The 24,975-nt window shown below is 46.6% G+C and overlaps 1 protein-coding gene across 5 annotated transcripts in view; it reads left to right on the forward strand.

Moving 5' to 3' along the window:
* TTC7A (tetratricopeptide repeat domain 7A) overlaps window positions 1-19,300 on the forward strand; it is a 171,010-nt gene extending 151,710 nt beyond the window's left edge. For 3 of the 5 annotated variants that reach the window (XM_061475309.1, XM_061475313.1, XM_061475314.1), the window contains one exon: window positions 15,650-19,300. In XM_061475309.1, coding sequence (XP_061331293.1) covers window positions 15,650-15,871 — 222 coding nt within the window. In that variant the 3' untranslated portion in view covers window positions 15,872-19,300. The remainder of the gene's footprint in view (window positions 1-15,649) is intronic. The other 2 variants (XR_009747200.1, XM_061475311.1) reach the window with 2 other exon arrangements.
* The last annotated feature ends 5,675 nt before the right edge of the window (window positions 19,301-24,975 follow it).

A 24,975-nucleotide genomic window follows, 5' to 3' on the forward strand; every position in this document is an offset into this window, starting at 1 on the left:
CAAGTGGGTAAAAGCAAAAGACATGTTAAGTGAAGCGAGCTGAGCTGTTCCTTCGTCAGTGCCTGAGGCTCTCTCAGATTATGCTGTATTTAATTCTGTCATTTTGGGCCCCAGTCCTGCGCTGATGATTGGAGGGTGGCTTTTTCCACTTGTGCTTTAGTCCATCAAAAACCCCAGGCCTTAACAGCATGAAAACCAACATAGGCACTTGGAATTTTTGTTTAAACCAAGCCTGAACAAAGGTGTTGTTATTTAACTTGAAGCTCCGGTTTAAAAAGTAGTGAAAATCCAGTATTGCACGTGGTAAAACTCCAGATCTTAGTTAATCTGTACCCTAAAAATCACAGAATGGAGATGATGATGATGAAAATCCTCTACCAGCCTCAACCCGTTAAAGCTACTGAAGTCCTTCCAACACGTCCTCACTGGAGCTGTAGCCAAGGATTTAAGAGGTCCATGTTTGTTTAAAATTGTCTCTAGACTACCTGAAACTAGAGGCCAAGAATCTCAGCAGAGCCATTGGGCACTGTATTTGTTTGTTTTCATCCGTGCATGGATTTCTTTGAAAAATACCCAGCAGAGCAATAAGAAGGGATTGTTTTTAATCTTTAGAGATGATAGCATGCTGTTATGCATCAAGGACGCTCAAAAACAAAGCATCAGATAAACTGTACCAGGAGATGTTGGGTGGTTTTTTTTTCACCTCCGGGCTCTTTTGCAAATCAAACACGCTCTGCTTGGAGCTAGCTGCTGATGAGACATCCATAGGTTCGGGTTGTCATCCCACAAGCATTAACACCGCCGCGTTCTCTCAATTTACGCGTGTGCGAATGCAGCTGGATTCTGCCCATGCTCAGCACCCCGAGGGAGCGCGGTCATTATCACTACAAGGACAGCTGGGATCTGGCCTTCAGCCAGGACCTTGCTTAATGCAATGAGAAGATTTTGGTGATACAGAGTGGATTCCACATCCCCTCCTCCGGGAGTCCCGGGTTTATGCCCTGCTTGGTTTAAACCCAGTCCGTGCATTGTTTGTGTTACGCCGGACAGCGCAGTGGACAAAAGAGTGTTTTTTTGGTTTCAGATCATATTAATGACTGCTATTTATGTAGCTGCAAATGTATCGTTCCTCTTGTTTGAGACCTCCTCAGCAGCATCCTCCCCTGCCTGAATGAGCAGGGTTATAAAACACAGTAATTATAAATCTCATTGACTGCCTTGCATTCAAGGGCGTGTTCCCCCCGAGCATTTGCTGTGAAGCGTGTTACCGGGGAGACTGTCCTGTACAATCCAAAACAGAATTATTCTGATCCAGTGAGCTCGTTGGAGGGGAGAACATTTGGGATGCTGACCTGCTGCCACAGCACACAGAATGCATTTTTCTCATTGCACAGCAGGGCAATGCCGCACTACAAAAAGGCAAATACATTCAAGCATTCTTTTAAGGCATGACTTACATCTCATTGACAAGTGCTGGCTCCCTAAAGATGAAGAAAGGGAGCCTAGGACAGCAGTCACAAACCAGAAGTCATGCTGGCCATCCACACAATTCAGCAGCTTTCTCTCAAGGTTTGGCTGTCTGAGACCTCTCTGGGCAAACCCATAAATACCTCAGACAAGATAACACAGTATCAATAAAACCCCTTCTTAAAACATTCAGGTCAGGCTATGCTTGTAAGACAGGCTAAGAAGCGTTTAGTAGGGGACAGCAGGCTGTTGTGCCTTGCACTACTAACCATAGCATGCTTCAGTCCCATCCTTTCCCCATCCATCGTAGTCAGGATCCTTACGGGTACTTTCCTCCGTCCTGAGGGGTTCATTATCAGCATCGATCGTGATGCCCTACAGTCGAAACTACAGAAAGCCCTGCCAGTCCCCCACTCTTGAAAAAAGGGCTGTAAAACCTGAGCACTCTTACGCTCTGGGGAAAGGAACAAAAAAGAGAAGAAAAGGAAGAGCTTCCTAGAACAGCAGCAAACACAAAGCACGCTGTTGCCATCCATTTCCTCCATTAGTGTCAGCGCACAAAAGGAACACAGTGCTATGAGGTAGCATAGGCTGTCACATCTTCTTTGTGCTCCAGGAGGAGGGGGAGACGAGGTGCAGAGCAGTCACTCCCAGCAGGTGTGCAAACCAATTGAGTTTAATTAGAAACATCCTGCTGGAAGTGTAAATGTCTTACAAGGAGATCACCCCGTCAGGGAATGCTGCTGGAGCCTCTGTTTTGGTGAGGCTTTGATACAAGTACAGCTGAAGGTGAGCATCTCCTTCCCTGGCTGTCTCCTCTGCCCCCCAGACACAGGAGCACAGGATTCATGTCATACTGCTACACGGTGGGTCTTCTCCGTGTTACTGCCTTCCTTGGCATCTCACATATGCAGGCTGGTTCATTTAACCATACCCACGGCCGTTCCTCCTCACTGATGTGAAAGGGCTTTGCTAGACTTGGGAATGGGTGCAATGCTAGGGGTTGTACTGCTCTGTAAATATCCTTTTCACTCCATATGGATTAAAAAGACTCATAATGTTTGTGATTTAATTTTAACTTCCTTTTTTTTTTTTTGCCTAGGTCTGTGGGCAGCACTGAACTGTGTCTTATGTGTATGTCTATGAGACTGCAGCAGTTACCCAGTTCATTACATTGAGGCAGTTGAGGGTTTTTTCACTGTTTACTTACTGAAAATCATCAGAGACTGTTTTATCCTCTTTCCTGATGATCCGGTGTTTTTCCTCTGGCAGTTCTCAAGAAAATTCGTTTTTCCCTCCTCCAAATACAGTATCCATCATTAGACTACTGCCAAACAATGTAAAATCAGCAGAATAACTGGTCTGTAGCGCAGGCAGCTCTGGTGCCACCTAAACAAGAGAGCACAGAAGTTTTTGGTTGGTTCAAAGCTGAGTCAGGTTCCTAGTCATTAGAAGTCATCTCCTTATGTGTTGTCTCTGGAAAGGTTGCAACTGTTTTTCCATTCTCTTCATTTAAGTGATGGGCTGATTAGCCTGTGACTTTAAAGGAGGTATGCAGATGCCTTAAGAAACCACACGTATGGTTTCAGTAGATGGCAGGCTGCCTAGAGTCAATCCTTTCATAAAAAGAGAATTAGCTATTCCTCCTCGCACATGGCTTTAGGCAGCACTGTACTGCTTTAACATTGTTCAGAGCTCATGTAGAGCTGTGTACCTGACAGCTCCTGCGGTGCTGCAGTAGGAGCAAGGACATCTCTGAATGGTGAAGTGCAACAAGGCATTTCTGCTGCCGAACCAGTTCTCTACAAATCCCATGTGCTTGTATTTATGTGACAGTATCAGCACCTTTCCTCGGTGTATACATACAGTTCTAAAATTAAAATGCAAGTATTAGAGTATAAAGCTAAATACCTTAATCACATGCCAACAAAAACGATCGCAGACTGCTATATTTTGGCTAAACATTTTGATCTCAAGTATCAGTCTATAGCAGAGCATCATGTCACTTTTTAAACAGTTTCAGAAATGCAGCCAGATCTTGGTGCTTGGACAAGTAACAGGTTTTGTCATGCTTGACTTCCAGAAAGATGACTGCTATGGAAGCGTCTGCTGTAGTTATTACATGACAATTAGCAGTTGCTCCTCTGCTGACAGATGTCCACAGCAAAAAAGCACTGATTGTCTCTTTTGTTTGCAGTTTTAGGGATACCATAATCAAGCAGCTTAGACCATCTCCAAGAGATACTGTCCTTGCACGAAAAGGGCAGCCTTACTGCCCAGGTTAATGTGGAAATTTGAGTCCTTTCTCCCCATACAGAATTAAACATTGCAGTTATTTCTATGGATAGATCTCTTATCCAGGGTAGATGTGCAAGCTGTATTTCAGCATTTGGTTTACTAATGCTGTTCCAACAATAAAGCGAGATGCACTGTGTGCGTGTTATATTGGTGGCATTGCTTAGCTGGGGCTGCTAAGAAGCAATAGAAGGGAAAGGAAGAATTTGTAAGGAAGGGAAAAACAACTTCACATAAGCAGAAATTGATGAACAAAGTTCACAAATTCTTCCACTGCACAGCTACAGCACGGAGCATATTTTAAAAGAAAGCTTCTTAAAATGTCACACACAAAATAGTATTATTCAAATAATTCAGGGGAAAAATGGCTGGTTTACATTAGTGCTGAAAAGAATGCGGTGCAAGCCATGACCTAAATTAACATTTCTGCCTGTTATCCAGAGGCCTCTCCTCTAGCCTTCCCTCCTGCAGCCCACTGAAGTTAAAAGGAGTCCTTGCGCAAGGGTTTTTGCCCGAGGCAGGATGGCAGAAGGATGTGCTGTGCCTGGCAGCGGGATTTTGAAGCATTTGCTAACAGGCAGAGGTCTGTGGGAGCAGACATGAGACTGGCAGGTGGGATTTAATAGCAGAGATTTTGTGCAGCTGCCAGAAAATCAAAACCCAGATGCTGGAGCTGAACACATGCTGCCTGATCGGAATGATGTTCTGGGGGAAAGAGGAAGCCAGCAAGTGTCTGCCAGAGAAGAATTTGATTCTGAGTCCAGCACTGCCTTACCTCGTCCTTCTCCTGGGGTCAGACCAGTCGCAGCACTGTCTATGTGTCAGTAACTGGCCGGGCATGGAGATGCATGGCGTTTTTTCACTATGGTGCACCCAAAAAGTACCTCACCTCGTCAGACCCCATTTTGCCTCTACAGAAGGTTATTTAAATCCCCTATTTACTGTCTGGTTTTCCTTCTTTCTGTCTTTCTTCTCTGCATGAGCTATCTTCTCCGAGTTCCCTCTTTGCCTCACATTCATTCTGCAAGGTACATTTTTATTGCTGCTCCCCAGAGACCATATTCTTCCCAAGGCATTGATCTTCCCGAATTATTTTCTGCATCCCTCCTCTGTTGGAAGTCAGTTCCCTCTCTAAAAAGCACCAGCACCAGAGAGCAAGCACGCATGCATTGAAAGAACAGCACAGCAGCAGACCAGCTGTATTTTACCCTTCCACGTCCACCCCAATGAACAGGTAACTAGGATTAGCACTGTACGCAGGCACTAAGGGCATCTGCAGACTGGTGGCTAACATGCTCCCACACTCCAGCACGAAAGATGTGGGCAAAGCCAGCAGACTGCAAACCAGGCCAAGCACTTCACCCTTTCTGCCCAAAGGAGGAATTTCCTAAAAATACATGTCCTGACATACCACTGAGCCACATGGCACAGTGAGTGCAGTCCTATTTTCAGCCTGCTCCGCAGGGTGACATAGCGAGTTACACCTCCTCCCCGAAATGGCACGTCAGCAGCGCAGCACTTGCTGGTGGACCATCAGCACAGCCTTCTGTGGGACGGTGCTCTCCGCTGGAATTCCCCGTCAAGTGATCACACACTCCTCGTGCACGAGGCTGCAGTTGCAGGAAGCATCCCTGGTAGCGCTGACTGTAATCAGGGCAGCTGCTTTCTGCCCATCAGGATGGCAGTGGTACTCTGCAAGTCCCAGACAGGTTATGGGCTGGGAGGAGAGAGCGATCAAAACGAATTCTATCTGACCCTAAGAGAAGTCCTGTTATAAAGGCTGTTATGCCTCTCTGGCGTGTACCTCTTGCAGGTTCACCAGAGATGGGTAACAGTGGTAAATGGCAATGGTAAAGCAACATTTAGCTTTTGGAGATGACTGGGGGCCTCTTTCCAAACCATGGCTGGTGAGCAAATTCTGTTTTCCCAACTCTGAGGCTCATTGCAGAATCCCAAGAATGTTCCTGTGCTTCAGATATCCCAAAATAACTGCTCCAAGCTCTCCTTGGGGAAAAGCAGTCCTTAGGGCAGCCTCTTAGCTCAATTTTTTTGTGTTGAAGCAGCTGAGCTTGAGGGAGGGAACTTGTCTTTGCCTCTAGTCACTGGCTCCCACAGGAGAAATGAGCATTTTGGATGCTCACATTAATAAGTTAGTGTGTCCGCTCATTCACTGTTCAAAGAATTGCAAACACTTTGTTCTCCTCATTTCTGTTTGCGGCAGAGCCATCCTCCCTGCAAATCCACTAGTTAGCTGGTGGCTTGAGTAGCCCAGCAATGGAGCAAATCCCTGACTGTGCATCCAGATCACAGCTCCTGAGCACCAGTCAGGAGCCCACAGGGTTGTTTTGCAGGTTTGTTGCCTGCTGTCTTCCTCTGCGGTTGCCAGGCTTCCTTCCTGCATCCAGATGAGACAGGGGAGCCATCACAAACAAGGTGATAAGTGGTTCTCTGACACTGAAGCCATCACTTAGACACCATGAGTGGCCCCTTCCTCTCCTGGGGGAACTGCTCATTTCCCTCACAAGCAGGAGACTGGACCTGCTGAGGTGTTTGGGGTCACTTGATGAGGCAAATCTGATCCACTGTGCAGCGCAGAGATTTCAGTCCATTAGTGGCAGGACTGGTGCTCTGCTTCTCAGAGGTGGATTATCCCGGTTTCCAGGGAATCTGTATATCCTGTTTATATGTGCCAATCATTTGCACTCCTCTGTTGTGGTAAGTTATTCTCCATGTCCCTGAGGTGCTCATTACCACATTATTCAGGCTCTGTTTACATAACTTTAGAAACCAAATAAATCCCTGAAGGACAAAACTCCCCAGCTCGGCTCTGATCTCTGCTCTAGAGTGTGTGTAACACCTTCCGAGAGAAGAACCTGACACATTCCTTACACCCCTCGAGTTCCTGGGATGGTTCAGTCATCTCTGCAGAATAAAACTTGCATCCAGGCCTCAAGACATTACCCTTGGCCTGATCTCTCCCTGCAGCAGATGCCCCTCTGCTGAGCTCCAGCCTGATCTTCCAGAAGATGGCTAGCTTTAGTTGTGGTTTCCATCCACAGCCCTCGAGATACAGCTGCAGCTCTACTAATCAGTATTGTCCTGTATATGCTGTGCTTTGCTCTGAGATCAAGTTAAAGCCTAGAAATTGTAGTTGCCGGGTTGGTCTACAGCTGAACTCATAAATGGTGCTTCAGAAAGTGCTCAGGGACCTGGCAGAAGGGAGAAGGGGTAGAATCACTGTCCCCTTTATACTTCAACCTTCAAACAGGCTCTCACAAACAAGGAAACCAGTTATAATTACTTTAAATTTTGTGCTATTTAAGCCGTCTGTTACTGCACCAGAGACAGGCCAGAGTGATAGGCTACAGTAATAACAAATAGTGTGTAGCACAGTAACAGAATATGTTGCCTTCTGGTACGTAAGACACAGCTGCACAGAAAGAGGGGTGGGAACTAGCAAGACTTCCAGGTTTTCAACAAGCTATCCCAATACAGTGAGCTGGCCACAGTCAAGAGGAGGAAGGACAAGTCCCTTCTTGCCAAACAAATGGGAAGCATGTAAACATCACAGCTCTCCAGTGTCGGTGGAGCTTCCATTTACACTCATGTTATGTGCAGTATTTATCAAAAGTCTTTACTTATTTATCTTCTCAATGAGTTTCCTCCTCCCCTCTCTTTTGAGCATGTAACAGAAAATGCTATCTGTAACCCAGCAAAACCTCTTTGTGCGCGGAGGTTCGTGATTTGTGGCAGACTTTGCATGGAGAGGCGGTAAGGAAACATGCTCCTTGCGGGGTGGGAGGCACCGGAGCAGAAGCAGAGGCACTGGCTGGACCCGCAGCAGCGCATTCCTGCCCAGCTCGTGCTGTGTTTCCCAGCAGCTAGGCTAGCGTAGCGCCCAGCTGTGATCCTGCACTGGGAGGCTGCGGCTGTAGCTGTGCGGAGGATGTCATTAATCACATGCTATCCCAGAGGCTGCCAGGAGTGGAAAAGTAAGCAAATTAAGATTTTTTACATATCTCGGCTCTCCTTTCAGAAGACATCTGCTGTAATCTCCGCTGGCATTCTGTGTGCTTCTGTCAGCCGTGGCTTCACCGCGCTACGTGCGGTGCCTGCTCTGGCCATTAGTTCTGTAGGACTGCAGTTCATGGAGATCCTCAAGCTGCTGTCTCGGAGAACCTCACACGTACAGAGGGGGGGGAGATAACACACATGGGAAATGTGCACATCAGCCCCTCCTTTGTTGCAAAGCAGTGCATTAAGAACTGGGGAAAGATCCAGCACTGGCACTGGAGGAAACCTAGCAGTCAGAAATCCCTTGCTCATCAGCCACAGCACACTCTGGGCATTGGGTGTCCAAGTCTTAAGCCTAGACATTCCCCTGCTATATGCAGCAACATCTTGTTATGTGCAACAGAACACAGGCACCTGCTCACTATCAAAAGAGAGGCAAAGAAAGAGCTGTTTCTGCCCCTGGGGGTGATGGGGATGCTTTACTGCTGCCCTAACTTCTTACAAATATTAACTAGAAGTAACTAGAAGCATGCACCCCCTGGGCACATGAGAGGCAAGTTCTCAACCCTCTTTAGCCTGAGAACACTTAAACCCAGGACTACTGCCTCCCATAGTTTGTCCCTTGACTCTGTTCCTGCTCTCTGAATTGTTCCTGAGCAATGGCAGATTATTCAATGTGAAATGCATTAGCAGCCAGTGAAGCACAGCAAACACTTTCTAGTCATGTGCTTTAGCCAGAAAACCTGCTGCTTTTCAGCATCCTGCATGTCTTTTCTCTCACTGCTGGTGCTGATCAGTCTCGATTCTGCAAGTACTGTGAAATACTTGCATATATCTAGGATGAATCTCACTAATTTAGAGCAGGCTTTCTGCCAGGAAAGCAGGTACAGTGCACAACAGAATTGAGGCCTTAACTTATAAATTATGTATTCTAATTTACTGTTTCTTGCTCGTTTGGGACCTTCTCTTGGTGTCTGTTTTTAACAGATGACACTGCAAGCCTGAGTCCTAGTTGAAGCTACTGTGCGCTCTACTGCAACATTACTATGACAACTGCTGAGATCAGGGCTGGGAGAAATCTTTCCTTCCCTCAGAAAAGAGAGTGTGAAACAAATACTGCATTTAGTTAGTCTCAAACATGGGTTTGAGGCATCCTGTTCGATTTCCTTGCTTACTGCTTCACCTCCATTGTAGGTCTCAGCAAGGGAAGAACTATCTCGAGAATATTCAGCATGCCGCAGACAAGTCTGCTTTGGATAAAGCTTAAGTGTCGACACTCCAACAAGGCAGATAAACTCATCCTTTCCAGGCTTGTATGAGCCTCACTGTGAAGACATCAGAGCCTCCAGGTTTGAAATGCTGCCTTAGGCTTTGCTTTTTATGTCAATAAATGTTTTACCACATTTAAGGTTCAAACACAATATGAACATCCCTGCTAACATTTGATGAACTCAAAAGGAGACAGCAAGCATGGGCAGAGGGCAGCGTGCAAAATGGCACAGTGCTTCCCTTCTGCAGGGGGACTTGCCTTGGCCCCACGGTGGGGCCTGGGCATGATGGTGCCTTTACAATTACACAGTGCCTTGGAAAACGCATTGACAAGCCAGGGAAGGAAATGTCCTTCTGTTCAGGACTTCACCTTCTAATCTTCTTTCTCTTTTGCTTTTTCTTTTCTCCCTGCCAGAACCACCTTGGTTATGGTTAGTAAAGCATATCTGCATGCCCAGCTCTGTGGAGGGTTTAAGACATCTCTGTCTTCATGCTTGGCTAGTCTGCCTCTCCTGATACCTCCTTACAGTCTCATTTCTTCTCTTACCTCACACTCATCTGTAGCACATGAAGATGCTGCAGTGAGGTTTAAGCAGCACTCTGCTGCTAGGCTGCCTTTGCAGCCTACAGTACCAGAGCTGTAATCTCTGTGTTGAATCTGTGAGTTGAAACCCACAGGCAGTGCACAAGCACTACAAATCCTGATGCAAACTCAGGTTTTTGCTTTTCCCCAGTACTTGTCAGTTGGTGCTGTTCCATCATTTTTCCTTATGCTCTGTTTTGCAGTGGCCCTGCCTGCCTTCCCTCTCCTCCCTTCTCCTTCCCCTCCTCTGCTCTATCAAATGCAGCACTCAAGCGTCACTGACTGACAGGGGATGCAGCAGCTTCGGTGGAGGAGATGGAGAGAGGGAAGGAAGAAAAGGAAAAGCTGCTCTCAACAAAAGAGGTGGCAGAAACACTGAAAGGCAAGCTTCCCTCCAGAACTGGATCCAGACACCCTTTGTTAGGGCAGGAAATTAGGATAGGATCTCTAATGCGGAGTGTTTGGCATGCAGACCCTGCCTGCTCCGTGTATTCCTACAGTGCATTCTCAGAGGACAGAGCTCAGATGTATAGCTCAGGTCCGCCACAACCTGGACTGAATCAGCAAAATGGATGGTTAGCTAGCTGAGTGGCAGCACAACCAGAACTCACTGCACTGCTCAGCAACAGCTTAAAAAAGTACCGGCTCCTCAGAAATGCACAGGTCATGAATGTAGTGGGGAAGAATCACAGAGAAATCAGCTGGAGACCTAGGATTTCCAGGGGTTAATCTTTGCCATTGTCCAAAAAGACTCTGATACATTCCGTGGTTTATGCAGCAGATTTTGCTTACAGCTTACTCTGATTGCTAAATAATTACAGAAGCGTATGTTGCCCTGTAGCAGTGCGGATTTTTCTGTTACATGAGACTGTTATCACCAAGTGCCAAATGCATCTTGAAAGGCTTTTTGTAGCGTTCTGCTGAGTTAGCACAGTTCTGAACGAGTACTTTTCTGCAGCATGCCCTGATCTTGCCAGCTGCTGACTGCCCTCCTACTAACCACTAGTGACATGTCCGTATTACATCTCGGAGTAGCAGTAAGGGTACCCCATTTACCTTGAAATGAATTAAATAGTGCACTAGCAGAAGCCCAACAGCAAGTCTGCAAAGTCTAGTTTCTTCTGGAAATTTCTTAGGGTATTTGGACAATAATGAGCAAAAATGCTTTGTGCAGTTGAGAAAAACATCAGAGACATCCAAGAGTGCAAAGAAAGAAAGAAACCTCATTTAAAGTAATTCTTAAAATCAATTTGTGAAGGACAGAGTCCATTCTATCTATACGTACTCTCCAAGAATGAGATGGCCATGCAAACAAAACGAAAAGCAATCTCCCAGGAATGACATAGAATGTTTTTCTGGGAAATCTCTTTCCAATACAAGCACCAGAAGAAAGAAGAGTAAATCTGTGCCACCTTAGTGGAAGGAGACAGGTGTGTCAGGACTCAGGATAACTCCCTGAAGCTCATCAGGTGCTGAACTAAACATTTGCAAAGGAAGTTTTGACTTCCATTACTAAAAATAAACTGCAGCTTGTACTTGGGGCTTCCATCATAACTTTTCTGAACTATTTTCTGGGAATTTTGTTTTTGCTAACAACCCTTAATAGGTTTTGTCTCGAAGGAAATAAAGGCACAATTCAGAAATTTCATGACCTTCTGAAGTGGGACTTTAAGTGGGGCTTATGTCCACTTTCTTTATTAGTGGAAATGGAAAACAAGTCACTTTTTGCCCATCTAACTTTAATTGAGATATGTCTCTCCTGAACCAAAACTGGCCTCACTCAAGTATCAATTGCTAAGTACCACATCACTTAAAGCAAGGGAGTCCAACCCAGTGTCACTATAGAAGTGGTTTAGGTTTTGTTTCTTTTGCATATGGACAAGGTCAAAAATACCTTTGGAAAAGCTCCCCCTGTCCCTGAAACCAAACCCAATATATCCAGGAGTCCAGTTGCCAGCATAAGGCACCCTGAATCAGCAAACCAAATTTGCTCTCTGCCTTCATGCACCGCTGGACAGTACCAGCTTCACTGTGCGGCTGCCCCTCACCTCAGATGAGTTTCTTCCAGCGGTTTCAGTGCTGCCTTTTGCAGTCTGGCTCGTAGCCTGGCTTCACTTCAGTGCCTCTGTTTGCAGCATCTGATGTCTTCAGGCCTAAAGAGGAAAATGAATCAAGTTACCCCTGGACCTCAGCGAGCGAGTGGTTGAGTTAGCATCCAAGCACAACACAGTTATACTAACGCTAGCATAACTTGCATGCTAGTATAACATGTAGCACATGAAGTGCCTGTGTGTGGCTAGCACTGGTGTGAGCCCCAGCAATGTGCTGCCCACAGGAGCTCAAAAGCAGGATGATTCCCACGCACCTTTCAGTTTGGTTTGGGGTTTTGTACTATTAATAATATGCTTGAGTTTAAAAAGAAGCCTGTCCTCATTGCTCTTTACCTGACTCAGTACCAACGCTGACAAAGACCTTGCTTAGGGGTACTCATCATCTTTGGGAGGAAAATAAGCAGGCAAAACCAGAAGTGCCAGTGCTAGCCAGGAGGTGGCAGAGGAGCCAGGCTACCTTGTATACGGGTGTTTGGCAAAAACACAAACAGGAACCAAGGCAGCAAAACCCAACCCCACCCTCCATCTTCAGGAATAAGAGGATGAAACCCTTAATCACATTCCTGCTTGCATTTATACTAATTGCTTATCTTCCTGAGATCTGACTTGGTGAAATGATGCATGCACACCAAGCAGATGAGTTTCCATAGAAACTCAGGAACTGAACTTTCATTAGGAAAAAATCTTTAAGATAAAATAAAAGTCTTCCAGATAAAAATGCAAATTGCCTGTCAGTGGGTGGCTTTCTGAATTTATATATAATGTTTTTCCTTTGCACTGTAGGCAGATTCCAGCTGGACCTACATAGCAACAACATGCGGGCATTGTTTATAGCAAGCCAGACTCCATGGGGAAATAAGAAATTCAGTAGCAAGGAGAAGCTCTCAAGTGCAAATACCTCAGGGAAGCAAAAAGCTGAAGTGCTCAGTGCTGCGTCTTGGTGAGGCTTGGGGACCGTGCAGCCTCCAGCTCTCAGGAAACGCTTGTGGTTTGCAAGGAGCAGGGTGGGGAGGAGCGGGGAGAGGAAACCCAAAGCAAGAAGCTTTCGTGCACGCAGAGTTAATGATGTTCAACCTGTCCCTTAAGCACACAGCAGCATATTTCTGCCGGTTCAGTTAAGCCTCCCTGGGAAGGCTGACACCATCTGTCACCGCTCGCTCTGGGTAGGTCTCCGTGCTGGGGTTCGGGAGCGTTGGCAGGCTGTGGGTTGGAGATCAGGTTGGCAACACCCCAGCCTCCACTTGGGCTGAGGCCTGAGGAACGGGGTCTTCTGCCCAGAGCACATGGAAATGCAGGCGTGTGGGCAAGGAGACACAGGGCTGTTGCTGGTCAGAAGAGGGAAGCACCCCTGGGAAGGGCTATGGACCCAGGCAGCCTTTGGCACTAGCAGTGGTGCATGTAAGCAAGGAGAAGGCAGGAAACCGTTGCTTCCTTTAGCGACTATCTCCTCCTGTATTTCTCTCCATAAACGTAGTTTTTCACTCATACAGGATATTGCAGCATCAACAGGAAGCTGTAGGGATCCTCAGATCGCCCTTTCTGAGATTTTTTTTTGCAGCTAAACCAGGATGCTTGGAAGCACCGAATACCAAGGAGCGAGTGTTCTTCCTGGTGAGCATCAGCTTCAGCACCTCCCCAGGTGAACCTGGGTTTGTGTACAGCCTCCTCCCAGGGCTGCAAAGGACCTCAGGCACCGGCACAATAAATGGAGCAGCTCCACGGTGGGGAAGCCATGCCAGGCTCTGGTCCTTGCCCAGCAATGGTGCTGGGGCAGACAAGGGAGCTGTGCTGCACGAGTGGTTGACGATGAGGTGGATTTCACTGCAGCATTGTTGGGAGGTGCGAGATGGCAGCCGGGGAGGGAATTCCCCTCCTTGCTGGAGCGGGATGACAGGCAGCAGCTGCATAGGCTCCGGAGCATCCAGAGGCTTGATGCTGCTTAGTGTCAGGATAAGGACTGCAGTGGGTCCCCAGCCACCAGAGAGCACGGTCGGCTCTGCCCGGTCAGTGCAACAGGAAGGGTGGTTTTGTGGTTGAGGACTAGCTTGAGCCGAGATAGCTCCTGTCTATTCTTGGCTCAGCAGCAGAGCTGCTATAGCCACACTGCTTGCCCTTTGTGGGCCTCATTATCCCTGTCAGGAGGGTGACTCAGGTTATAATTGCACAAATTCCTTACCGTTTGTAGGGACGCGCCTGCAGCTGCCTCCAGAGGAACCAGCCTGTCCCATCGGGGTGCCTCTGTGCCACCTCTGCCTGCTCACAGGGGGACAGGGAGATCAGGCCCCGTTGCCTCGCCATTCTCCAGCAGGAAAGAGAAGCCTAAAGAAAATACATCCCCACTGCACCTCTGAATGATCAGATTTCACACCGAGTTGATTATTCAGGTCAAGGTTACAGGCAAGAAAAAGGCAATGAAACTTTTCACTGTACTGCTGATACTTCATTAAATTGACATTTCTCATTGTTTCTCGCAGGCGAAGTAATGTGTTTCTGTAGGTGTGAGCACTATAACAGGCTAGTCATGTCATGGTAGGGTCTTAGTCATGCTGATGCACCCTGCATCTAATGGCAATTTTGGAAAAACAAAACAAAACAAAGGAAAAATCTTCACCACTTCCAGAAGCATCACCGTACTTTGGTCAGAAATTCACTTGGGTTCTCATTGCGAGAGATTCCAGGTTTCTTAGGGCTTTTCATATCAACTAAGGGCAAGTAGACACATTAAAGGTGAAGCTTTCCTTTGTGTATATATATATATACACACACACACATATATATACATATACATATATACATATATACATATACATATATATATACATATACATATATATATATATATATATATATGCATCCACATAGCACGTAGTGCCAGGGAAAGCACGAAGCCAGGCAGTCTTCTCGCTTTCCACCGTTTCCACGGGTGAGTGCAGGCAGAGGCCATGCAGCTCTTGGCTAGGCGACGTGAACGCGTTGGCTGCTTCCTCCATAGGCCACACTGGATGGAAGCGGTGGGAGGTTCATCCTGGTGCGCGCACCTTCAGGAGGAAGCAGGAAAACGCCACTGATGCCTTGTGGCCTGCGAGGCCCACATGACCATCTGGGCTCGGTGTGGTTGGCTGCTGTATAATTAAAAGGGAGCCTGGCTCATTAGATGCATTGTGGGTTCAGACACATCCATGCGAGCCCTATAGGAAAACATGTTCTTCCTACCACTTCTTTCATCCTCCTCCTCCTGTTCCTTCCAGATGGTTACACCCACTCGTGTCTTTTCTTACCCTAAGGACAGCTTTTTCAACAAGGTTCCTCCATCCTTCTGCTCCCCCACGCTGCTTTAGGATCTACATTGGAGTGCAGGAGGACAGAGGGCCCCATGCTGTTTCATACCGCCTGCCCCTAGAAGCGTGGAAGGGAGCTGCATCCCTCTAGCCCCATTTGTTAAGGAGAAAGATCTGTCTATACGGTCAGGATGTAGGAGCTGACAGACTTGACCTCAGCTGGATATTCCAGGTGTGCGAGAGTTAATTTAGATGCTGGGTGTAACTGAACCTGTGTATATTTTCCTTGGGGATTAGAATCCAGTGTAAGCCACTCAAGGAGAGAGGGATGCTTCAAGGGCCTGTAGCCTTTTCTCTGTGTAGCACCAGTATATGCTGCCACAGTAACACACAGCAGGAGCACTTCTGAGCTGGATCAGTCCCTGTGTTTAAAGAAAAGAACTAATTCATAATTGCTTTTTAAATTACACATTGCAGTTAAAAAAAAAACCAGAACTTAACAGCTGATTGCTCCTCTTCTACAGAAATAGGTGGCGATCCCTCATCATAGCACTTCTGTGCCTGCACTGGACTTGGAGCGCTCCATTCTCTTGTTTCGTGTCATTAACTGCTCGTCACTTGTTTGTTGACAGGGCCTGGTGCTGAGCAGACTTGAGCGGAGGGACCTGGCCCAGAAGGTCCTCAGAGATGCCATCCGGATCCAGACCACCAGTCACAGGGCCTGGAACAGCCTTGGAGAGGTCTTGCAAGCTCAGGGGAAAAACGAAGCAGCCATCGAATGCTTCCTCACCGCCCTGGACCTCGAATCCAGCAGTCCTGTCATCCCCTTCACTGTCATACCCAGGGAGCTCTGAAGCTGTGCTCAGCAACTGAGCACCTTCATTCGCGGACAGACACCAAAACCAAACAAACAAACAAAGAAAAAGCCCAACAGCAAAGTGCCATTGTAACCTGGAACCGGGAGAAACGATTCCAGGATGGGACTCAGGTCTTCCCGCTTAGCTGAGACAAGCCTAACTGCAGAAGAATTTGCAACAGGCAGAAACAGAGACTGCCTTGTTCTTCACAGGTGCCTGGCAAATCTCCTGTTCAAGTTAATAGCAAGGCTTATTTCAGAGTGTTGGGTCAAGGTGACTGTAGAAAGCTCATGCTAGAGTACAGCTGTCCAAAGCACTTGCACCTTTCAATTTTCATTATAAACACCAAGCCCCCCCCATGCCCCCCAGGCTTTAACTAAAGCCCAGACCAGCTCTAAACAGGAGTAAATGCACCAACTAACTTGACCAAGTTGTGCTTAAACATGTGGCTGCCTCCACACAGCTCTGACAGGGATGGGAATGACAATTAAACCATACAGACTTACAGTACATGCCGCTTACAAAACTATTCCAGTTATTTTGATAATCCTTTCTCCTGCCTTGCTTTTACATGCTGCATATGCTCACTATATTTAGTGTGGCTCTTGCCTAGACCAATTTAAATTAAAAATACCTTTTTTTTTCCTCAAAAGCTGCTATTGCAGTATGAGTCACAAAAGCAGAAAGACCAAAGACCAAAGACCAAATCAGTTCACGCTTGAACTATATTAAAAACCTATATGTATCTCCACTTGCATATTTATTGAAAGGCCTTACGTGAAATAGCTGGTTATGAATTCTGAGCTTTGTGCTGATTAATCACCTATTGCATCACTTTGAGTGAGGAATATAGTGATTACCAGTGTATTGTGACTGAACTTTGTGCTCTACTGCATTACCATTCCTGGCACAAAACATTTTCATATCCATCTTTTCATGATACAAAAGACAGCAGCAGTCTTTTAAGGGAAATTATGCTGAAGGCAGTGTGTGTATGTATGAATTACTTGTTTCTTAAAACCAAATCTTTGGATTGTCTGTAGAAATCTCACATCGGAGTTAAGGAGCTGAGCCTTCAGCAGCGCAGCATTATTTTGCCTGTTGTATCAGATGGAAGAGTGGATAACCCTAATCCACGCAGCCTCCCCATGCTGGCACGGCCGGGGCCACAGCTGGCATACCCCCTGCTAAGCTGCTCCTTAGCTGTGTGCCACCTCCTCGGGGCCTTGGCACTGAGGTAGAGCTCTATGTGCCATGACACATGAGAGCCAGACCAGTCCCAAGATGAAGATGGTGCAGAAAGGAGCTGCAGGCACTTTTCAACACAAAAGGTTGGGGCTCTGTGCCCGTTTCTGTCCAAAGGAGATTTGTGACTACTTCATAAGTAGGTTTGCGCTAGAACACACTTTGTACTACAATTCTGCCCAGTATTGTGATCCGCAACTAGTTCATTCTGGAGATAAGAATATCCTCAGGCAATAAATGAGATGGGGTTATTTCTTAAAGAGCCCAAGGCTCTGGCAGCAGACTTGAAGTCAGCATTGTTTACAATTACATGGAGACCTGCGGGCTAACGGAGAGGTGGGTGCCTCGTGATGCTCCCAACCCACACCATCGAAGAGCTCTTGCCCCCAGCCACGGGAAGCACACTGCCCTCAGGCTGCTCCCAGCAGCCTCTTGCACTCCCTGGCCAATATCTTGCATTTTTCCTATTGAATTTTCCCAACTAAACTTCCTCTGCAAGTTTTAGCATTGCAATAACCCACCTTATTTATCCGCTGAGGGGTCTGGAGTGAAAGCACTACTGCTGTGAAAGGTGCTCAGCCCTTTCAGGGGCTCTGGTTTTCCAGTGTCACACAGGCACCAAATCGGGCTTTTTAGGCCAGAGGCAGGTTTCCAAGGAGACAGTGTTACTGGCCATATTTCTCCTTTGCAGCAGCACCAGCAGCAGAGAAAGAAGTAGGTGTTAAAGTATCAGAATTAAATGAGTTTCATGAAGACAGAAAGATGCAGCAGAGACTCATTTTACTGTGGAGGATGCTATGAGGTCGGCTTGCTCTGCACTGCAGGTGGGAAAGTGGGAAGGAGAGATGTTGTTGTTGACAAAGTTTGGAAATTGTTACCCAGGTGTTTTAAACTCAGCTCACAGTGGGATGCAGTCTGACAATTACTTAAGTAGATCTATATATATAAATATATAGATATTATATTCCGATATTTGTTGTGGTTCCCAGGGTGGGAGAGTCAGTGTGGTCTGACATCACTGCTTTCTTGTGCAACGTATTCCTGTAAAGCACTGCCTTAGCAACTTCTGTGTACTGGACAGCTATCTGAGTACAAGCTATGCATCCGGAGAGCTATTTGAGTACCAGCTATGCATCCACCTCTGCAACCAAGGAACCGCGTTACGAGGCCTGTAACGTAGCTGGCCTGTGACCTGGCAGGAGGGTGCCTGTTTCCCAGCAGCAGCTGAAAAGCAAACACTCACAGACCCATTTACTTCTGCAAGCGTAGCTGGTAAACAACCAGCAGCCCATCACATTTGTTGCCATCGCTTCACCTTGGTGATAATCGGACTTGCCACAGCAGTCATCCTGCTAGGAGAGGCGCAGACGTGTTCAAGTACTTTGAGTGCATCAGCCTGTGGGATGTTGGCAGGGTGGTCCCGTGGATTTTGTGTGTATTAACAGTCATTACTGGCTTTGGAATTGCAATCCTAAGAGCCTCTGCCTCAGGTGTGGCAAGGAAGACTCACATGAGTAAATGCCATCAGCATCAATAGGCGTGACATTGGTAAGGTACCCATTTACCGGCACAGCACAGCACAGCCCCTGCATCAATTGCAAACTATTTTGGATCCATACTGTACTCAACCCCAAGATTTGCTGCATGCTTCCCAGAGTATACAAAGTACCTGTTGGCTGGAGAGGTGTTACACTGGCCTAAACCCCCCTGTACAGTGCAAAAGAGTGGTTGTTGCAGACTTGCAAGTATTTCAGGGTAAATCCTCTAGCTACATTTGTTATTAGTGCTCCTCAAAACAGAGGCCTTCGTTTCCAAGCTTATATGCTACCTCTGTTATTCAGCACAGATTTTGGTCATGCTTCCAGTTAGAGAAAAACAAGGACAACTACTTTGGACAAGCCTATGCATTGTAGTATTTGTTTAAACAGCAACACTAATAAATCTAAAGACCTACTTCCTTGAACTCAGTGGGTAATACTTCTTTGCATAGCAGGGAGCCTGGCATGCTTAACGTTCAGGGTTTGAGACTAAACATAAGATTTACATGCGATCCCTCATATGATTATTACCAATGATTGTAAGTAATGGAAGCGAGGGGAACAATAAGTGAAAAACCAGTTCTGCAGGTTTTAGCACTGACTTGAGTCCAACAGAGTTTTCTCAGTTTAGAAAGAGAAAAAGGCATCGTTGCCTTAAGGATGCTGGTTTACACCCAGGATCCTCTTGTTCCACCACAAGGCTATTTTCTTTTTTGTGCACAGGAAAGAAAAGTAATTACTTTCTATTCTCCTATTGTGCAGTAGAGGAGTAGTGTTTGCTGCTGCCTTTGACCCACAAGAAGGTTTGTCTATTGTAACCAAAACGGCTCTGCCTCCAGGGTACAGAAAGAGAAGCCTATGAGGCCAGGGAGCAACTCCTCTCCCTGCCTTACCCCATATAAACTGTCATTAGCTCCACTGGAGCTGTTGGTAGTATGAGCATTTCCTCCAGCTGAGGATCTGCCCACCAGTGTACTCGTTCTGTACAGGGAGTCCAACGGAGCTGCCGTATTCCTGCACTGCACAAGTACCCCGGTCCGTTTCTATGGGAAACAGTTCATGCTACTGAATATCACAATGCTTCAGAAGTGCTAATTATCTTTTCTTGGTAATGACTAATAAATCCAAATGGAGAACAGTCCTGGAGGGTGTTTACTTTAAAATTCACTGGCTGGGTACCAAAGTAGACACGGCACTGACTGCTGCAGTTAGAATTATTTTATCCCCCCAAAACGTTCCATGTTCGGAGAGTTTTGGTGAAGACGGACTTTGGCTAGTTTATGTTTCACTTTAATGACAGTAGAGTAGGGAACGGCCCTCTTTAGTGAAAAGACATCACTGCCGTGATCTTTTTTCAGCCAAACCAACAGAGATTTGATAGTTACAGTTCAGCCTAGGAGAGCAAGGCTTGCCAGAGCCACCGCGCTGCAGCGGTAACTGCCTCTGACCGAATTGTATTACAGGTGTATTTGACAGTTGTTCAAGGAGCGTGTGCAGCTGAGATGCCTCTGCCGTATGTGGCAAAGGAGAGCTGCTTTATGCCCAAAGGGACCACTGCAGTGCCCGTCTGGGTGCCCACCAGCACCTCCTCACTCGAGCTGGCTTAAACAGTCCCTGCCTGTTCCCTAGCCCTGGCGCCGGGTGATGGTCTCCCTGCTGTGAAGTTGTGGTTCAGTGCTAAAGGTTATCAGTGCACGGCCAGCTAGAGAGTTGTTCTGTTAGAAATGAGAAGCTGAAACACCCATTGGTTTGGTGATGTTGGCAGGAGGAAGAATCATTGACCCAGCAGCTGCCAGGATGATGGTTCCTCCAACTTTGCCTTCCATGACCTGGCTCGTGCTTTCAGCTCCAGCAAACCAAGGCAGGTTCCCAAGGCACTGGATGCGAGAAGGTCCAGCTCATTTCATAGAGTCATAGAACAGTTAGGGTTGGAAAGGACCTTAAGATCATCCAGTTCCAACCCCCTGCCATGGGCAGAGACACCTCACACTAAACCATGTCACCCAAGGCTCTGTCCAACCTGGCCTTGAATGCTTGGGATGGAGCATTCACAACCTCCCTGGGCAACCCATTCCAGTGCCTCACCACCCTCACAGTTTCCCCATAGAAATGCAGTCCAGCCTGGAGCTAAAACCACTGACAGGGACATGACACCACGGTGATGCAGCCTGCGGTGATACAGGCCAGAACCTCCCCAAGCTGGTACACAGAGAAGTTCTCAGCATCACACATCCAAGTGTTTCCTACCTGCCACTTGAATACCGTTAATCCAGTTGGAATCAGTTTTCCATGTAACTGAATTTTTTTTGTCATGGTAAGAAGTTTCCAGCAGATGAATAAAATTGACCCTGTGAAAAACAAAAAATGCTCCTCGTATTTCCTGCCAATTTCAGGACTTTTAATATAATCATGCCACAGATACTTCAAGCATTATGAAATGACCGTTTGTTGTATTAACTGGAACCTACTCTGCCTAGCAAGTTACCAGTTGCAAAGGGTATTTTGGCCTACACCCTGTAGTTCATGGGAAAAAGGAGAGTGAGCATGCAAGTGGCGTGCTTTCAGAGAGGAACAGAGCCAGGAAAGAGGAGTAATGTAGCTTCAAATGTTTGGATTTGTGGAGATTTAAGTGAGCATCGTGCTTTTCTTGTGCTTCCTCCAGTAAAAATAAACAAAGGTAGTGTGAGAAACTCTAACGTGGAGGTAATATGCAAATACTATGCCATCAAGTTAAGGGACTCACCTTCTTGTGGCCACAACGCCATTAAATCATCTTATTGCTGCAAACAGTACTCCTGTGGTTATTTGGGAATGAAATGTCTCCATTGAAGAGCTTCCAGAGCATTCTCTGCACTTGTACATTAATCTTTCGGGGCAAGCTTCAAAAGGGCCTTCTTAAGAAGCCGGCCCTTTAATTTCATACTCAAATGAGAGTATGAAAGGAGAGAATTCCTTCCCGACTGTGACTCGTGTACGAGTGTGTTCAGTATAACTCAAGCAGAACAAGGTTCTGCTGCAGCAGTAGCAGAATTAAGCCCTTCAGCTGTTAGGACAAAGCCTTAAAAACTGGAAATTAAAGCAAACGAAACACTAGCTCTGACTTTCCCCCCACCCTTTCCCATGATACAGAGAAGTGAAACAGTGGTGTGGGGTTTCTGTGGGGTGGCTGGAGGTGAGGAGGGAGGAAGAAGGCTGCCACTGCCCCTCTGTGCAGGAGCCCAAGTGGAGGAATACCACTGAATCCCAATGAAAACTGGGGAACTTCACTGCTCAGGAGAGACCATTCACATCTTTGCTTCCATCCTAATGGTACACTGCCTGCTACCCTCTCTGCATCACACAGGGGTTTAATATTCCCTTTCCATTTAAATGGGAAGAAAATAAGCCTTTTTAACCCTCTTTTTTGCTGGGAGGAGCTCCAGATCATTAGGGTACTCCACTCAATTCAGAATCACTTCTTGCCTTGCACAGAACCAAGTAATATTTCAGTGGTAATCCTAACATGATGTTCTTGAAAGGCCATTAGGAATAATTTAATGATTTTTAATAATATATATTCTATATAATTTTTAATAATTTATTCACACCTCCACTTCTGTCTTTGTGCTGCAAAATGAGTAAAACCAACTCAGATAGATACAGTATATTCATGCCTCATGTGATTCCCAGATATTTAGCGACCCCATGAACAGTAAGGGAAGAGCTGGGAAGCATTGGTTCTGCCCAGGTGCTCACCTCCATCGCAGGCTCTGGCTGTCAGGCTTTTGGGGATTCACCAAAGCAGCATTGCTGACGTTGCCTGTCTTTAACCGCATCCCTCCGGAGGTGTCACATCCCAGTCAGATGTGCCTGAACCAGTCTTTGAAATAAAGAAAGAACACACATGTAACCTTTAAAGACTGGTGTTGGGAAATTAAACCTACGTATCACTGGCTTATTCTGTTGCCATTAGCAGTCACTGTGGCATTTAACTGAGCTGTGACTGTCAAGCCAGTGTCCTCTGCTGCGTTGTCTCCAAAACAAAGAGCAGCATAACACAGCCAAAACCGTCCCCAACTGAAGAGCAACATCCAAAGGTTTCCTGCGTGTTCCAAGTTAAGCAGGTATTAAATTATGGAGGACAGAAACCTTACAGGTCATTCCAACTGAATGCCATTTTCACATCTGATCCCATTTAGAACTGATGTAATTATCCAGCTGATGGAGGAAGAGAAGCAGGCAGGCAGAGCATCTCAAATTTATACAGCAATAATGGCAAGCATTGTAACATGTCCTAAAAAAGCAAATGAGCAGTGAAAACTCTAAAAGAGGAGACATTTTCTCTACTGAAAAGCTCTCAGAGAGGCAAAACCCAGCTTCACCAGCTTTTGACAGAAACATATAAAAAACCTCAATCTGTGACAGTAAGAGCAAACGTAGAGCAGCCCCTCTCCAGCCTCCTGCCTGCAAAGCCCTCTCTGGACCTTAGTGCTGCCTCTGCCCTGTGCCACAATCAGAGCCCCCAACCCAGCCTGAGAGCAGGGGGGCCAGACCCTTCCGCAGTGTGCTTATAGTGATGCCAATCCTGCGCCCAGCTCCCATCACCTCCCAAAGGACAGCGCGGTCCTTGGAGCAAAAGGTTCATTACATTATGTATGACAAATCAGACAGCTTTTTCATAATGGAGTTGCTTACGGTACCATAATTAGGTCTGGAAACAGGGATGTGTATAAGCACTCCTGTGTTTTGTTGACCTGTCAGAGGAGCTGACACACGCAGCCCCTGCTTGCAATGCTGGGTCCTGTTTTTGAAGGATGGGAGTTCAAGGATATAATGATTTTCTGGTCAGTGGAGGTTAGAGGTGATTTTGTGCTCAGTGTAAATGGCATTGTCTGGCAGAGACAATTAGCAAATGAACCACTGCCCCACCAGAGGCTTTGCAGCCTTGGAGTCACTTCTTCTAGCCTGACAACAAACAGAAATGTGAGATGGTGTCTCAGATTCCCAAAACAGGAAGCTGTTAAATCCAGCAAGAGAGCAATTCATTTCCCACTTATAATGATGCTGCTCTTACCTCTCCTTGGAGGGTATTAAAGTGTTTCTCAGACGGTAGCAAGGGAAGTAGCTCATCCTCATTTTTCACCAGATGGAAAAGCAAGTCTGCAGTGGAGCCAAGAGAGGGGTGTTTTTCTGTGCAGAACTGGTTAAATTACTGTGGCTTGGGATTTGCTCCTTTCTACCGTCTGCCTCCCACCAGCGACCACCACGCTGTAGTCACAGCGTGGTGCGGTCCTCCTGCAACCCCCCTTTTCAGGTTTCTTCTATGGAGCTAAGGGAAGTTTCCACTCATGAATTAATGCAGTACATACGACTTCTATAAATCTACAGTGGCTCACATTAGACATGCCTTGCTGCAGCTACAAGGTACGGAAAGGTACAGGTGCTTCTGCACATGTGGTCCGGGTCTGGTCTCGGAGGGCTGCTGTGACTTATCCCACCCAAGGCTTTGAGTTATTTCCTCTCTTTTCCCATCGTCTCCTCATGGTTACATGCAAAGTGCTTTCTGTTCAGCCGGCTATACAATAAGCTGGAAAAGAACAGAACTCGTTTCAAGCTACGTTCCAAAGGGAAACTTCAGAAATTTCCTACTAAATAAAGAGCTTAAAAACCTCCAATTAAACAAAACATTGTTCTGACAGGAGTCCTCAGGTCGTGTCTTCAGTAACTCAGATTTATATGACCAGAAGTTCTGAGAGAATTGCCAGAAGGGAGAGTGTTTTGAAACAGAAATTCAAGATGTTTAGTCCCGAAACAATCTACACAGAACACTTAAATTTTCCTTTTTGTCTGCCAGCCAAGAACTGTTCACCAAAGTTATCTCAAGTTTATAAGTGGCTCCAGTTTTCTGGAACTTTGCTTTCCAGCAAATACCATAGTCGAAAAGGCTTAGCAATGTTTTCCAGCCCCACTTCTTGTTCTCACACATGGCTAATGCTGGAGTGTCAAAGCATTCTCAAGTGCTTCTGCACAACACTTACCAAACGCTGCATCTGCAGTCCAGCCAGCACAGGTTGTTCCCTGGAGATGAGTACGAGCTGTTGGGTGAACACCAGCACACGCTGCTCTGCACTCATGTGTACACACACAGTGGAGTTGTCCCACCGGGACAGCTGGGCTGGTTCAGCCTGAAGAAGAGAAGGCTTCTTAAGGGGAGACCTTAAAGCAGCTCCAGTGCCTAAAGGGGCTACAGGAAACCTGGAGAGGGGCTTTTTATAAGGGCTTGTAGTGATAGGACAAGGGGGAATGGGTTTAAGCTGTAAGAACATAGATTTAGACTAG

Source organism: Pezoporus flaviventris, unplaced genomic scaffold, assembly GCF_033815535.1.
Source record: "Pezoporus flaviventris isolate CSIRO_AGI_PZ_B2104156 unplaced genomic scaffold, CSIRO_AGI_Pfla_v1 ptg000083l, whole genome shotgun sequence".
NCBI classification, from domain to species: Eukaryota; Metazoa; Chordata; class Aves; order Psittaciformes; family Psittacidae; genus Pezoporus; species Pezoporus flaviventris.